General features: G+C 43.4%; 1 protein-coding gene across 1 annotated transcript; it reads right to left on the bottom strand.

Moving 5' to 3' along the window:
• Positions 1–3,420: 3,420 nt before the first annotated feature.
• LOC146341443 (olfactory receptor 2AP1-like) lies at positions 3,421–9,498 on the bottom strand. The gene is made up of 2 exons (XM_084807452.1): positions 9,321–9,498; positions 3,421–4,368 (listed from the first exon to the last, which is right to left on the bottom strand). The coding sequence occupies exons 1-2, from the start codon at positions 9,363–9,365 to the stop codon at positions 3,421–3,423; spliced, it is 993 nt and encodes a 330-aa protein (XP_084663578.1). The 5' UTR covers positions 9,366–9,498.
• Positions 9,499–17,772: the final 8,274 nt, after the last annotated feature.

Below are 17,772 nucleotides of genomic sequence, written 5' to 3' on the forward strand. Positions count from 1 at the left end.
GGCTTACTCTTCAGGGTATTTAAGGAACAGGAAAATGCAATAAGTAGAGAAAAGGGTGTCATTATGCAAGACTAGTAAAACACCTAAATAGCATTTTTTAATACAGAATTTCGACTACACTCTTCAGTCATGACCTCTCTCTCTCTCTCTCTCTGTGTGTGTGTATTTTAAAAGCCAATTATGCTTTTAATAGGGAGTTCCTTGGTTCAGCAAATGAACAGAATGAATTGTGATCTTCCTTTCATTCATCTGATTAACTTAGGACCTTGATTCCATATATTTACACACATGTGCGCATGCACACACACAGGCGCACTCACACACAAACATTTACAGAATACTATACCCCTATTCAGGCATTCAACATTGGTACAATAAACACATGAGGTGAGGGAGTGCCCTAACACCTTCCTCTCCTCTCACGTTTCCATCACCTTCTACACATAGAGGGTGACTTTCTGCATAAGAGAACCCCTTGTATCTATCTATGAAGGCACTCCAGGCAATCCAGAACACTGGAAAATCAGCATTCAAAATCATGTGGCGAGTATCCATGGATACAGGAGGCTCCCCTCTCCAGAAAGCTGCCCTTCATGAGTGGGGAAGGTGGAAATGCACAAGGAGGAGTGGGCTGGGGGACAGGGTTACCGCACTGCTTCCCTTCATGTGTTTACTGTACTGGGATGTAGAATGCTGGAATCGGGCTTATGTGTTCCTTGCTATATGAAGATATCTGCTTTAGAGGCTAATTTTCTACACAATCCTTTTATGAGCACAGAACACATTGCCTTGCAGTGATTCAGAAGATTGCCTTCCCCTCTTTGGCATGTGATGTTACCATAGTTTGAGATGCAGGTGAAACCTGGTTGTTGTTCATATGATGGACACCATCAAGAAGCCCTTTTGTGGATTGCAAACCAGTTGTGCTGACATGGAGATGAGAACAAAGAACTTCAAGCAAATACACTCCTCCCTCCCTCCCCTCATTCAAATTTGGGAAATGCTGATATGACAATACCTTCACCTCCTCAGTTCCTTCTGTCCAGGATTAAAAAACAAAACAAAAACTGGATTAAAAGATTAAAAATATACTGCACACAACAGATCTAATTATCTTCATAAAAGAGTGAATGTTAACCAGAAAGGAATTTATATCATTTGTATAATGACAGCCACAAAACTTTCTACAATCTATACTCAACACTAGGGAACTAATTAGGGTATTTTTTCTAAAGCCAATGTTTTTTTTGTTTGTTTCAATTATGGTGTAATGGCAAAATCCTGAAATCCCAAAGGTACCATCCAAAATTCCCAATGTAAATCTCAATACGGTTGAGATACTGAATTTATTGCCATGTATATTGAAAAGTCAATGGGAATCATAGATGTGTTATTATGTCTCCACACTTTTGAAGGAAGCACAGCAACATGTCTCCTTCAATTTTGAAAGATTGTATGATAATTAGTGCCTATGTTGCACTTTCCATGTCCCGGGGTGAAGCCACCGGGGTTGCACAGACGGTGTTACCTCACAGGAAGTACCTTGAATAGCTAAGCTAGGATATTGGATAAGGCAGCCTGAGCGATTTTTGCCTAGTATTAAGACTCCCCATTCTTTGCATGCCAGTGGAGTTTACTCCTGGTGATTTAAGTTAAAGATTAGCATAATGCAAACTACGACTTCTCTCTCCTGGCTAACTCCAACCCCTAGTTTGTATAGCATTTGCAGACCGCCTGGATATCTTAGAATTAAAGTGTGTGATACATACCTTGAAAATGCCGGAGGGACAAAGCTCCTTGGTAACAATTGGATCAAAGAACATTTAGGCTGTAATCCTATACATACTTACCTAGGAGTAAGTCCCTTTGAACCCCATGGAACTTACTTCTGAGTAGATGTGAACTGGATTTCACTATAAGTTATGAAATGTTTGCAGACATAATTTTGAAAATGAAGACAGTGATGTCTCTGTCATGTCTTATGTTTTCAAGTTAAGGCATAAAACACAATGTAAAATAGAAATACAATGTTGTTTTTAAATTATTAATTAGGTCACGTAGGATGCATTTGTTGAGTGTGGTGTGGGCTTGAGTTGTAGAATTAGTTATAAAAGGAAAGCCAGACATCTAGATTCTAAGAGGCTTCTTAGTCTTATAAGAAGAAATATACAACATAAAACTGAATATTTTTGTTTGCTTTTAGTCAAGGCTGCTCTAGTCATCCATCTCAGTTGGATGTGGTCGCCTTTCTTTGGAACTCCCTGCCCCTGGAGGTCAGGCAGACACCAACACTATGTTGTTTCCAGCACCTCCTGAAAACACCACTGTTCCAGGAAACATTTCTTAAATGACCAGCCATGGTTTCTGTTGGCATTCTGTCTTTTTAAAAAAGCATAATTTCAATATGGTGTTTTAATCTTTTTATTCTTTTACTATTTTATATTTTATGTTCACTGCTTCAAAATCTGTTTTAGATATGGAGCAGTATACAAATATTGTAAATACATAAATAAATAACTATCACCTGAAGATACTCCTCATAGAAATGGATGCAAAAAAATCACAAATAGGGATGTATGATAGTTTCATTTTTGCTTGCAAAACATGTGAGCATGCCCTGTTCAAAGCCCCAAATGAGATTGTGAGCACATGTCCACCAAAAATATTCATAAATTGCCAAACATGAGCTCGCTTTTGATTTGCATAACTTCCACAGTTCCCCAGGGGTTGAACGCAATGGTCTTATAGGCCCCTTCCAACCTTACTATTCTATGATTCTATGAATTTGCACAACTTTCCTGATTGGCACAATTTCCCCCCATAGACTGCCTCAGCCCTGCTTTAGTCTCTGAAGGAAATTTGTGCAAATTGGGGAAAATTTCACATTCATCTCCACTCGATTCACACAATTTTCCCTGTTCCAGCAATCCAAAATGAGAATGGGAATCAGGCATGAGACAAGCTATGAGATGATATTCAGAGAAACCTGGGTCTCTCGAATGTTGCTAGTTCACCACCCCTAAGTGCAGATATCCAAAGTGGTTTTTCACCTGGTATAGGGAGGGCAGATAATATTTGACAAAAATAACCATAGAAATCTAAGAAAATAAGAAGCTGCCCAGTATTGTCAACACTGATTGGCAGCAGCTCTCCAGGGTTTCAAACAGGACATTTTACAGCCCTATCTGGAAAATGCCAGGGATTGAACCTGGGAATGTCTATATGCAAATAATGTGTTCTGATGCTGACCCATGGCCCTTCACAAAGCCTCCTTGTGTAACCAGGTTTCACTGTTTGTTGGGTCTGAGATGTAATCTTTCATAAGGTTTTCTTTTTAAAAAAAATATGTGAGAAGCAAATGAACTGCAAAGGAACCCGGTGAGCCTTATGATCAAACAACAAAATGCCTGACAGCTTTGCTCAAAGCCTGTTTAATTTAATATCTTTATTTTTCAGACTGTATACAAAAGGATTCACCAATGGAGTCAAGACAGTGTAAATGACAGAAATGGCCTTGTTAAGCTCTCTAAGTGTGCTGTTTTTGGGTAAACCATACACAATTATTATAGTCCCATAAAAGAGTGTAACCACAATGAGATGTGATGAACAGGTGGAAAAAGCCTTCTTCCTCCCTACTGAGGATGGGATTCTAAGAATGGTTTCTATGATGCAGCCATAGGACATAAGGGTTAAAAGAAATGGTGGTAATCCACATAAAGATGACACAATAAATACCACTATTTGTGTGTCACTGACACTATCATTGCAGGCAAGTTGAAGTAGTGGTGTAAAATCACAGAAGAAATGGTCAATTATGTTAGGTCCACAGAATATTAACTGTGCCATAAAATAGGTGGTTAGAGAATCAACCAGGAATCCAGTGATCCAAGAACTTATTGCGAGCTGCAGGCAGGATCTGACATCCACCAGGGTCACATAATGCAATGGTTTGCAGATTGCTAGATACTGATCATAAGACATGGCAGCAAGGAGATAGAATTCTGTAGTAGCCAAGCCCCCAGAGAAATATAGTTGTGTGAAACAAGACTTCAATAACATAGACTGGTTCCCAGTTAGGAAACTATCCAGCATTCTGGGCAAAATGGTTGAGATATAGCACATCTCTAAGCAATACAAATTCATTAGGAAGAAATACATGGGAGTGTGAAGGTGCTGATCAACTGTAACTAAGACAACAATCAGAAGGTTCCCCACCATGGTCACAAGGTAGATCACTAGAAATACAAGGAAGAGAAGGATCTGAAATTCATGGATATTCCTAAATCCCAGGAGGATGAATTCTTTGACAACTGTTTGATTTATCCATTTTGCATTATCCATGCGATGCTGTTTGGATAGTTCAAGGACCTGTAAAATGCAAGGTGTAGAGGAAAAGTCTTAATCTTAGAGGAAAAGTCTTAATTAAAAGATATGACAATGCACTGTATAATTAGCATAGATTTGTGACTTTCAAGATTCCCCATCTTCTCAACCACTTTTATTCATCCAAAGAAACAGGCATCTTGCTATAAAAATGCATATATGCATGTTAGCTTTATTAATTACTAAGGTGTCCTGCCATTATTTTGGTTCCCTTATTGTTAAGATGGCTAATTTTCTATATGACAAGAGTCCTTTTTTCTATTCAGTGTTCTGCTTCGCTTTTATATATTATGAAGAAGACATAAATTAGGTGGAAGCTTTTATTTTCCTAAAGTAAAACAGATTTCACTTGGCTGAATGTATATTTCTCACACATTTATATTTCTAAGGCATGTGAAGTCACAGGGATTGCTGTTACGATGATGATGATGATGATGACGATGACGACGACCTGTTATTGTTAAAACATTTCTTTTGATGTTCCTTATTTGGCTTTGTGTCTGAGAAGGATCAGTTTAAAATATTATAATGGGTACTGTTCCCAGACACATGTTAGAAGTGCTGCTGGATCACGCCAAAAATTCATCTTGTTCATCATTCAGCAGTGTCCAGCAAGATGTCTGGCTAGATGCCACTTAAATATTGATTGATTGATTGATTGATTGATTGCCTTCCTTCATCATATCAGATTCCAGGGCAGCATAATTCACACACACACTCACACACTCACACACACACACACACAAACAAAAAACCTCTTGGTTGAATCCAACTTAAGTTACTTGCATTTATTTCCTATTGAAATCCACAGGACTTAAGACATAAATATTTTTTTCCACATTGACCTCAGTGGAACTGACTTTGTCTGCTATATGTCCTCAAAGTTCACCTCAGTTTTTCCTCAGATTAGATGAATGCAGTCTTACAGTTCACAAGTAAGTCTGAATATGAAGCAAGTGTAATGGACTAACAAATAAATATTTTTTTTTTAAAAAAAGCAGCTATTTTTCACCATTCACAAATGTCTTTGGATTAGTTTGGAGTACTGTAATGATCACAAAGCTTAAGGAATCCACCTCTACTGGATTTTGAAGTTCTGTTGTACCAGATATTATAACTGGAGAGGAACTCTGTCTTTCTGTCTGTCTGTCTGTCTCTCCCTCTCCCTTTCGCTCTCCCTCTCCCTTTCCCTCTTTTCAGTTTTGGGTGCATGTGAAAAAAATCCATTCTGACATTCTGAAATCCAGAAGTCCTGCCAGAATTCAAATACAGAGAACTTCGAAACCTCAGAACAATTATGCAACAGAATCCACTCATCTTCACTCCAATTTAGTAGCATTTCAAATGTAATTTATTTCATTAATATGATGAGAATATATGCCTTTCATTTAGGAACAATTCTTAGATGAAATGTATTTTAGGTTTTTACTGCATCAGAGTTCTTCTTCCACAACACTGGATTTCTTTTTGTTGTTATGCATAAAGGTTTCCCTTATTTAGGAAAATTTCTGCTTTAAAACCCTGTATTCCATACCATAATACTCTACTGAGCATATAATGTAACCCTAGGGATGTACGGAACACTTACCTGGTTTCGTCCGGGGACATCCACGGTTGGGGGAGGCGCTCTGTCCCTTCCCCCAAAATTCTCCCCAGTCAGCTCTGCTCCATGGCGACTCCACAGAGCCACTGGCCAGGGCCGCCCACAGCCAGACATCCGGCCACTGGGCTGCACAGGGATGCAAATAGCGGTCTCCGTAGCTGCCATTTGTGTCCCTGTCTTTTGCCGTGATAAGCTACGTATATGTTTATGTAGCCTATCATGGCAAAAAAAAGGGAATGCAAATGGTGGCGGCTACGGCCCCCCCATCACAAAGCAGCATGAACGGCACCAGGTAAGTGCTCTGTTTTGCTTGCCTTTTGCAGGGTGGTGGGGCAGGGGGCTTTGTTCCACCAAGGATTTCGGGGGGCCAAATGCACTGGCATTCGGCCTCACTGAGATCTGTGGCAGAATTCTCCAACATCCCTATGTAACCCCTTGCAGTGAAATCAGATACCTTCCTTCCTTAGTGCATTGAGATACTGGTGACAATAGATTGCTGATCACATAGTGGAGACTGACAGATCTGTCAATCTCAGTCTTCCCAAGATTGTCAAGTTTTGTAAGCTCAAGTTCATGCCATCCCATTTCCACAGGAGTGTGTGATTTTTCCACCTGTTAGTTCTAGTCCTACCCTCTGGAGCAACAGAGAACAAGTCTAGTCCATTAGTAGGGATGGTGGAGAAATCTGCCATGGACTCCAATGAGGCTGAATTCTTTGGAATCCAGCCCCCCGAAGTCCATGGTGGAATGGACTGCTCCCCCCACCCCCACCTGAAATCCCCCTTGGATGAACCCTACCTACTGCCGGCCGGTCCAGGTCCACCCGCTGCCATCCGTCCACTTCCCCAGACTGAAGATGCATGGCATTGGCTACGCCGGACGCCATTTGTGTCCACAGCCAGGCAGCGGCTGGAAGTCTGGCTGCGGACAGGTCTGGCCGGTGGTTCCACGGACTCACCGTGGAGTGGAACCAGCCCAGCAGGACTCCAGGGGGAGGGACGGATCGCCTCCCCCAACCCTGTGGATATCTGAACTGGAACGGGGTGAGTATTTCGTATACCCCTATCCATTAGTCCATTTGACAGCCTTTAAATTATTTGAAAACCACTTTCATGTCTACCCTTAATCTTCTAGGGATGTTAGAGAATTCCACCACGGATCTCAGTGAGGCCGAATGCCAGTGCATTCGGCCCCCCAAAATCTTTGGAGGAACGAAGCCCCCCCTACCCCCCCACCCTGAGAAAGGTGCATAAAACGGAGCACCTACCTGCTGCCGTCTGCGCTGACTTGCGAATGGCGGCCGCATGTGCAGTTGCCATTTGCTTCCTCCATATAGCCGTGATAGGCTACATAAATACTTACATAGCCTACCACGGCTTAACTAAGGGAACGCAAACGGCAGTGGCTATGGCAGCCGCCATTTGCGTTCCCTTTTTTTTGCCGTTTTAGCCTACATAAATATTTACATAGATAATTACGGTGGGGAAAAAAAGGGAATGCAAATGGCCACTACACCATTTGTGTTCCCTTTTTTTCCCACCGTAATAGCCAACGTAAATATTTACATAGGCTAAAACAGCAAAAAAAAGGGAATGCAAATGGCAGCTGCTGTAGCCGCCGCCATTTGCGTCTGCTGTTTTTTTTTTTGGGGGGGGGTTGCCATGATAGGCTACGTAAATATTTACGTAAATATTTACGTAGCCTATCACAGCAAAATACAGGGACCCAAATGGCAGCAGCTACGGCAGCCTCCATTTGCGTCCCTGAAGGCTGCCCAGCGGCCGGATGTCCAGCTGTGGAGGGCCCTGGCCGGTGGCTCCGCCGAATCTCTGCGGAACGAAGCTGGCTGGAGAGAATTTCGGGGGGGGGACGGAGCGCCTACTCCCCACCGCGAATGTCACCCTTCGAAAAGGTAAGTGACTTTCGTACATCCCTATAATCTTCTCTTCTCCAGGCTAAACATATTATTATTATTATTATTATTATTATTATTATTATTATTATTATTCCCTGCCTTTTTCCCAGTACTGGGACACAAGGAGGCTTACAAAAATTAAAACATATACAATTAAAACATGAAAATATACAAAAGTTAAAATATAAATTAAACAACAATACAATTAAAATTATATTAAAACATTAAAACAGCATTTTAAAACAGCATTTTAACAGCTTACGGCCAGGTTCCAACTATGTCCCAAAGGTGTGCTGGAACAAGAATATTTTAGTCTGCCTCCAGAAACACATCAAGGAGGGAGCCATCCTAGCCACCCTGGGAAGGTTATTCCACTGCTGTGGGGCAGCCCCTTAGAAGGCCTTCTCCTGGGTTCTCACCAAATGTTCCAGTGACCATGGTGGGACTGAGGGAAGGGCCTCCCCAGAAGATCTCAGGGCACAGGCAGGTTCATAAGGGAGGATACAGTCTTTCAGATAACCTGGACCGGAGCCATATAGGGCTTTATATTTCATAGCCACCAGCACTTTGAATTGTGCCCGGAAACAGACTGGGAGCCAGTGAAGCTGTTTTAACAAGGGAGTTCTATGCTCCCTGTAACTAGGGGTGTATGAAACCCCACTTACCTGGCTCTGCTGGGGTCCGCAGGTGGTCGGAGGCGATCCATTCCTCCCCCCGGAATCCTCCATGGGGGAGGAGGTGATCTGAGCCTCCCCCCCCCCAGAATCCTGCCCATCCGGCTCCACTCCATGGCCAGCCTGCAGAGCCACTGACTGGGCCAACCCACAGCGAGGCGTCCACCCACTGCCGGGTGTCAGGGTGGACACTGAGCCCATAGAATCCCAGAGTAGTTCTGATTCTGAGGAAGAGCAGTTGCTCCTGAGAGAGGAGCGCGCTCCTCTTTCCCAGGGCCCACAGCTGACGGAGATTCCTCCCACCAGCATTCCTAGCTTAGATAGAAGTCCAGGGAGTGACAGAGCATGGGAAGCAGACTTGATGGACGCGCAACGCCAACGCAGAGAGTGGTGCCAAATGGAGGCCGCAGAAAGGAGGCGTAGTGCCTGGTTGGCGTGCAAACAAAGGCTGCGCCCAGAGGATCCAAGGGAAAAGGGGAGGGACTCTCCCTAGTCCTTAAATTCAGGGGTCTGCTAGTAATTCCCTTTCAAATGGGGACCAACTGTTCCAACTTAGGGCATAGGTACTCTGCTGCTCATATCTGGTTGCTAACGGTAGAGTTGTTAAGTTGTAAAAGAGGAATAAAGCTTTGAAAGGAATCCCTTTGTCTGTGTCTGGACTTGGCTACTGGATTAGACTGAGAGAGGCCTCCAAGGAGCCCTTGACCTCGGGCTGCTACGGATTAGGGATGTACGAAACACCTACCTGGCTCCACGCCGGGCAATCCGCGATGGGGGGGAGGTGCTCCATCCCTCCCCCCTGAATCCTCGACAGGGGGGGGGAGAGGAGATCTGGTCCTCCCCCCCAGAATCCGGCTGCTGGGCAGCCCTGCAGGGACGCAAATGGCACCTATCGTAGCTGCCGCCATTTGCGTCCCTGTATTGAGCCGTGATAGGCTACGTAAATATTTACGTAGCCTATCATGGCAGCGGGAAAAACCCCAGCGTACGCAAATGGCGGTAGCCACCGCCATTTGCGTATGCTGGGTTCCCCTCCCCCACCGTGATAGGCTACGTAAATACTTACGTAGCCTATCACGGCTATGAAGAGGAGGAAGTGAGTGGCGGCCACAGGACGGCCGCCATTTGCGTCCCTGTATTGAGCCGTGATAGGCTATGTAAATATTTACGTAGCCTATCATGGCAGGGGGAAAAACCCCAGCGTACGCAAATGGCGGTAGCCGCCGCCATTTGCGTATGCTGGGTTCCCCCCCCCCCCACCGTGATAGGCTACGTAAATACTTACGTAGCCTATCACGGCTATGAAGAGGAGGAACTGAGTGGTGGCCACAGGACGGCCACCATTTGCAAAGCAGCACGGACGGGAGCAGGTAAGTGCTCCGTTTCGTGCACCTTTTGTGGGTTGCAGGTGGTGGGGACTTGGTCCCGCGCACCTATCGTGGGTTGGGGGGTGGGGGCTTCATTCCGCCATGGATTTCGGGGAGCTGAATGCACTGGCATTCGGCCTCACCGAGATCCATCACGGAATTCTCTGACACCCTACTACAGATGCGAATGGCGTCCTGCGTGGGGGACGCCATTTGTATCACTACGCTAGCCCGTGTTAGGCTATGTATTTACATAGCTATCAGGGCTAAAGCAGGGGTGCAAATGGCATCCCCTATGCCATTTACATCCCTGCTTTAGCCATGATAGGCTACGTAAATGTATATGTAGCCTATCACGGGCTAGCGTAGGGACGCAAATGGCAGCCGCTATGACGGCCGCCATTTGTGGCCACAGCAGCCCGGCAGCCGCCGCTGCTGCTTCATCCTCTACTGGAGCTGCTGCCACCGCCGCCGCATCCACCACCAGGTAGGTCCGTCCTGGGGGGATTCCGTGGGGTTGCGGGGGGGGGGAGGCCATTCTGCCATGGATTCTAGGGGGGTAGATTCTAAAGAATCCGGCCTCACTGGAGTCCGTGGCAGAATTCTCTGCCATCCCTTCTGTAACCAGCCCCAGTCAACATTCTGGCAATAGCTCTTTGAACCAACTGCAGTTTCTGTTTTATGAACACTCTTCATAGGCAGCCCCATGTAGAGTGCTTTGCAGTAATCCAAATGGGATGTAACTAAGGCATGTGTCACCGTGTCCAGATCAGACATCTCCAGGAACAGGGGCAGCTGGTGCACTAGTTTTAACTGTGCAAAAGCACTCCTGGCCACTGCTGACACCTGAGCATCCAGGCTTAGGGCTGAATCCAGGAGCACCCTCAAACTGCAAACCTGAGTCTTCAGGGGGAGTGTAACCCCATCCAACAAAGGCTGAATCCCTGTTCCCTGATCTGCATTTTGACTGACCAGGAGCACCTCTGTCTTGTCTGGATTAAGTTTCAATTTGTTCTCCCTCAACCAGTCTATTACTGATGCCAAGCACTGGTTAAGGACAGAAACAGCTTCCTTGGAATCTGGTGGAAAGGACTAGTAGATCTAGGCATCATCAGCATATTGGTGGCCCCAAACTCCAAAACTCCGGGCAACCTCTCCCAGCAGTTTCATGTAGATATTAAATAGCATGCGAGACAGAACAGAACCCTGAGGGACCCCGCAAGCTAATGGCCATGGAGTTAAACAGGTATCCCCCAACACCACCTTCTGAGTTTGCCCAACTAGGAAGGAATGGAGCCACTGTAAAACAGTGCCCCCAAGTCCCATCCCAGCGAGGCGTCCCAGAAGAATACCATGGTAAATGGTATTGAATGCCACTGAGAGGTCGAGCAGAACTAGCAGGGACACACTCCCCTTGTCCAGTTCCCGGTGTAGCATAGGTCATCCACCAAGGTGACCTAAGCTGTCTCCATCCCATACCCAGGCCTGAAACCAGATTAATACCTAGCTCTTTCAACCATTCCCCATAGGACTTGGTTTCTAGACTGTTTGCCATCTCTAGAAGTGATCCAACTTGTCAATGGCCTTCTTAAAATGGGGTGCCCAGAGCTGGACATAGTACTTCAAAAGTGGCCTGAGTAATGCACAATAGAGGGGAAACTATTGCTTTCCATGACCTGGACATTATGCTTCGGTTAAGATTTGTGTTACATAACACTGCTAGCTCATATTCAGCTTGTGATCCACTAAGCCACCTAGGTACTGCTGCTAAGCCAGGTCTCCCCCCATCCTATACTTATGCCTGTGATTTTTTTGAGGGGGGGGGGTACCTAAATGCAAGACATTATATTTATCCCTGTTCAATCTCATTAAATTCTTGAAACTCATTAAATTTGGCCCAGTGTTCCAGCCTATCTAGATCCTTTTGAATCTTGATCTTATTTTCTATGGTATTGGCTATCCCCCCACCCCCAGCTTTGTGTCATCTGCAGATTTGATAAACTAGCCCTCTATATCCTCATCCAATTCATGTATAAGAACATTGAACAGCACAGGGCCTAGGATAGGTCCATGCAGCTCTCCTCTTAAGACCTCCCTCCAAGAGGATGCCAGGCCATAATGTAGCACTCATTGAGTAGAGTTCCTCAACCATCTGTGGATCCACCTAATTATAGTATTGTTCAACCCCTTAATTTACAAGGATATCATGGAAAACCTTGTTGAATGCTTTGCTGAAATCAAGATATACTATATCCACACCATTCCCATGATGTACCGAAGTAAATATATATTTTAAAGGACATAGGATTGGTCTGACATGACTTATTCCTTGCAAAGCCATATTGCCTCCTGTTAATCAATTGATTATTTTCTAGATGCTTGCAGAATAAAGCTCACTGTCCGCTTTATTGTCTGTTCAAGAATTTTGCCTAGTATTGATGTCAGGCTGACTGTCTGCAGTTTCCTAGTTCTATCTTTCCCTTTTTCTTGAACATGGGCATAGCATTTTCCCATCTCCTGCCTTTCCAGCACCTCACCTGTTCTTCAGGAGTTCACACAGTTTATTGACAATGGCTCTGAAATGATGTCTGTAAGCTCTTTAAACGCATGGGATGTAGTTTATCTGGCCCTTGAAAACTGCAGTCATTTAAAGTAGCTAAATGCTCTCTAACCATGTCCTTACACTTTTTCCTAATGTATGCCTTAATTTGCACATTTTTGTGCTCATTTTTAAATATACAGATTTCCCCAAAGTATTTTACATTGCTGCAATGCAGTTTTGCATGCACTTTCCCATAATTTGTGAACATTTTGTTTCATGATGAGCTGCACAGGAAAGCTCACAAAAATGTAGATTTCAGAAGGCAACTCTTTTCTCAACTTGCTGAAAATCTTGAGAGGTGTTAATAAACATTGTTTTTAACCCTCAACAGTACATTTCTCACCTGTACTTGGATGCCCTGATTTTATTTGAATCTTTTCTTGATTGCAAAACAATTGTGGTGAAATGGAGCTGAAAGCAAAAACAGCAAAGTGTAATGTGGAAATCCTGCTATTTATCTTTGAATTAGTCATATACAGCTAGATCTCATTTTTAAAGCATAGATGTGACAACCATACCTTTATGACCATGAAACCTTCATAGATCTGTGTGACAACTTTTTGTTTCTGTCTTGAATTCAGAGAATGCACCCAACAGGCTAAATCTCTCACTTTACAAAAGAGTGAATGTTGAGTTCCATTGCAGTTTATATAATCTCTTTGGCCATGAGCACAAAGCGTGTCTGCATGCTCTTCACAAGGGAATTCATTAGGGAATTAATCTATTTAATGAACTGAAGAGAGCTTTAGTATCACCTAATGCCAACATTCACAGTATAGTACTCAATTTTATTTTATTCCCTTTATTGTTATTTACGTTAAACAGGAAATGGGCAAATACATAGGTGTGTGATTTCAGCTTGCTTATCTATCTATCTATCTATCTATCTATCTATCTATCTATCTATCTATCTACGATATTTATATACCACTCCACATAGAAGATTTTGGAGCGATGAACAGCAAAGATAAAGGAATAAAACACCAGGTTAAAACAGTTAAAACATTTTTTTTTTAAATGTCAAATTCCAATAAGGTCGAAACCGTGGCTGGTCACTCAGGGAAGTCCTCTTGAAATAAAAATGTATTCAGGATGCACCGGAAGGAACACAACGTTGGTGCCTTCCTGACCTCCAAAGGCAGGAAATTCTACAGGATCTTTGTTTGGTTTGTTTGTTTTAATCTTGAAGAAGTTGGAAACGATAAGTTGGAAGCCTGAAAAGCATCACATTGGGGGCTAGGGAAATACAAACAACTGAGAATTTCTTCCTCATCCCCTTTCTCTAGTACAATAGCATAAGATTGTTCAGCTCCAGAGATGGATGGGTAGCATCCTGCTAACTTGGGCTAGATCCACACTAGTGCTTTTTATCGGTATTGAAGTGCACTGATAACTGTTGGGGCACATTACACATTCCATATACTGCTTTTCTAGCATTATTTCCAACTTTGTATTCCATATTATCCAAAATGCCACAACATATATTGTGGCATTTTGCCACAATATGTGGCAAAAAAAAAAATAAAAATAAAATAAAATAATAAATAAATAAATAAATAAATAAACAAAAATAAACAAAAATAAAAAAAACACATTATGCATGCTATAAATGTGCAAGAGGGATATACTGTATTTTTACAATGATGGGATCGTATCAATATGACACGAGGTGTAGATCTGGTCCTACACTCGGATGTCAGCAGGACCTGTAGTCAATTGCCCTGTGGCACTGGCTGCTGATACTCAGGTGAGCAGGAAACTGCTGACTGATGCATCAATGCTGGCTCCAGAAATGTGGGAACCCTAGGGCATGGTGGTTCAGGGGACCTCTTTTTACCTGGAAGAATCAGAACCTGCAAACTGAGACTCCTCTTTGACTGCATCTGATATGCTGGTCTTGATGACCTGAACATGTCTAATCTCGCCACCCTCTAAAACTGGCCTTGCATGGCACCCTTATGCCAATCCTCTTTTCATCTCCTATTCCAGCTTCCAGGATGCTTTAAGCTGTTGGAAGCTTTGCTCCCATCACAGCTGAAATAGTCCTTGGGGGGAGTCCTCCATGTGCTGTTGCAAAGACAAAAAATTCCCATGACCTCTTCATAGGAGAAAACACCAGAGATGTATTGTTGCTATATTATACTTGCTATATTTACACACCCACAGACATGTACATGCTGAGCAGGTGCTGTAGTGAAGACACACTACACTAGTGTGTAGTGGTGCACACATCACCAGCAGTACCAGTATAGCATCCCAAAGCCTAGAGCAGCCTTTAGCACAGCTAAGGATGTCAGAGGAATCCATTGGGGGGTAGTGGAGCTCAGCGAGTTTTTGCCATCTTGGACCCCCCAGCCCGAGTTGACACAGGTTGAGTCGAGCCAGCTCATAGACTTCCGCCATTTCCAGGCTGTGTGTGTCTCCTTCCCTTGCTCACAGTGCACCTGCCGCTGTGCGCAAATGGCTCCTTTCATGTCCTGGGAGTTGGGAGGGAGAAGGTGCCCTTTGTACACAGTGGCAGGGATCGCTGTGCAGAAATAGCTTCTTTTACCTCCCTGGCAGTAAAAAGGGCAATTTGCACACAGCAGTGACCCCGCTGTCCATGAGTGTTTCAGCGGGGTTGTTGTGCACTAATGGCTCCTTTTCCCTCCTGGCTTCCGGGAGGGAAAAGGAACCATTTGCACACAGTGCCTATATGTTCTGGCAGGGAGTTTGTGGCTTGGCTCATGAATGCAAGGTGAGCCAGGGGCTTGGGGAAAATCCATCAAGCCCCAAGAAGGCCGGATTTCCCCATGCCAGACATTCCTAAGCACAGTAAAGTCCCCAGAATGTTTTGACTGGAAATCCTCAGATGTGGCAAGACTGTTTGAAATAATGCACTCCTTTTCTATGGTGGCACCCCATCTGTGGAATTCCCTTCCTAGGCAATTAGATAGTCTCCCTTTCAGCAAGCAGTGAAAACATTTTTATTTGACTTAGCTTTCTGTGACTGTTAATATGTGTTGATTACTACTCTTGTTCAGTGTAGTACAAAGCATGTATTGTGTAGGTGTTATGTTTAGAAGTATTGTCAATGTTGTATTGTACACAGTCTTGAGTCTTTGACTTAAATGTGGTATGGAAATATTTTTTTTAAAGAAATAAATAATATATAATAAAACCCAAGGGTGGAATCCAAGGGGGTGTTTAGGACCCTGCCAATTCCTTTCTGCCGTGCTGATCCCCTTCCACAAGTGGTGGGTCCCACCAATTCCATTGCACAAGCAAGACCCACAATTTACACAAGGGGGATTTAGTGCTTCCTAGGGGAAGCCCCCAAACAAGTGGAAACACTTGCTTCTGGAAGGAGGCAAGTCATCAGAGTTCCCTTATGTGAGCTCTGCCAACCTGCCTCTTTTCAGAAATGAGTATTTCTGCTAGTTTCAGGTTGCCCCAGAAGCACGAAATCAGTGTTGTGCAAGTGGTGGGGGTTGCTTACACAATGCAATTGGCAGGGCAGAAGAGAACTGGAGAGGGCATAAACACCCCATTGGACCCTGCCCTAGATATGGATATATACATTACAATATTATCTCATAAGGGCAACATTTTCACTACACCCTGACTGAAATTTGTCAGGGTACAAAGAGTGAGATGTAATTGCTTTGCTGGTAGTTCCAACCCACATACCATCCATCTTAGATTAATGCCTGGGCGGGTCACCTGTGGCCTTCCAGATGATGCTGGATCCCAATTCCCATCAGCCCCTGTCAGTTTGGCCAAAGTTGAGGAAAGATGGGAGTAGTTATGGAGGATCCCTGGAGTAATGGACCAGTTCATACCAAGTCATACATAAACCTCCTATCATTTCTGCCTGACTTAGACAGCAAAAACCAGGAGAGCATCAAACATCAGGCACGACTACATTATATGGGAGTGGAATGTGCTGCATTCAGCTTCATTAGTCACAACATATTCAGGCCTGCCTAAAATAAAATAATTTTATTTATTATGGATATTTTACCTACTTCCAGTCAGATTCCTAGTGCAGTTTACATGAATTTATGTATTTATTTATGCATTTATTTATTTATTACATTTCTGTACCACCCAATAGCTGAAGCTCTCTGAGCGGTTCACAAAAATTAAAACCACAAAGCACAGCATAAAGCAATATAAAACATGAAAGCTTAAAACCACCGAATAACAGAATAAAACCTAGCAGCAATGCAGAGATTTAAAATACAGATTTAAAACACCAGAGCTAAAAGACTAGGAAGCTAAAATGCTAAAATACTGGGAGAATAAAAAGGTCTTCAGCTGATGCTGGAAGGATTACATCCTAAAGCAGTTGAAATTACAAATTCAAATAAAACATTCATATTCACAAAGAAGCAAAGCTCAAAGGAGCATCCAAAACAGTCAACGGAGTTAGCATTCTGCTGCCATGTTATCTAACAGACCAATTTCTTCTGCATTGGCTGCTTTGCATTGATTAGTACAGGGAGGCTTTGCTTACTGTACCACAGCCTATTGATGTTCACTTGGTCGTGGTGCAGAGGACAGCTTTTCCATTTTGGCCATGTGGTGTGATCTCCCCAATGAGATCAGGTGGGCTACTAGTATAGAGGCTGACAACTGAAGACACACTTGTTTTTCTGGGTGTTTTCCTGACTCAGCATTGCCAGCTACCCCTGGTGATTTTAATGAAATATTTTATTGTTTCATCACCACTTTATTGTTTTTATTGTTTTTGTTTATGTGAGCCACTTTGGATTTAAAACAAAAAAATAGAAAGCAGCCTTGTTTATTTCTGAAATAAACATAATTAGGCTAAAAGACCTGAGAAGACGTAAAAGTCTTTTGCCTGACATAGAAAAACAAAAGAACAAACCCTGAAGATATAGGCATTCTACAAATGAATAAAGCAATGCTTAATCTTTGTTGCCAAATGTTAACTTCAAATTAAAGCCTTCCTTCCTACCTTCCTTCCTTGTAATTTAGAAATGAAAGGGTCATTTTAATCTGAACAATTATTTTATCTCAGAATTCAGTTTCTTTAATAACTTACTGTGTGTGTATCCCTGTCAGGCCTCACAAGAGTAATCTAGAATTAGTGGGGGTGGGGTGGGGTAGAGGGTGGAGATGCACTCCAGTAACCTAGAACAAGCTACTAAAATGTATTTCCCGCTGGGGTTTAAGTACGTGGGAATAAATCATATCCAAACATTGCAAAACCTCAGCATGAC

The sequence above is a fragment of the Heloderma suspectum genome, chromosome 6, assembly GCF_057233095.1.
Source record: "Heloderma suspectum isolate Gila_16-S chromosome 6, 16-S_ref, whole genome shotgun sequence".
Classification (NCBI taxonomy): domain Eukaryota; kingdom Metazoa; phylum Chordata; class Lepidosauria; order Squamata; family Helodermatidae; genus Heloderma; species Heloderma suspectum.

What these genes read in the sequence shown, in the direction of transcription:
- LOC146341443 (XM_084807452.1), bottom strand. Translation starts at nt 9,365, where the DNA reads ATGGAGCACCTCCCCCCCATCGCGGATTGCCCGGCGTGGAGCCAG. An exon ending in ATTGCCCGGCGTGGAGCCAG is followed by an intron (nt 4,369 to 9,320) that starts GTAGGTGTTTCG and finishes TGCATTTTACAG; the next exon opens with GTCCTTGAACTATCCAAACA.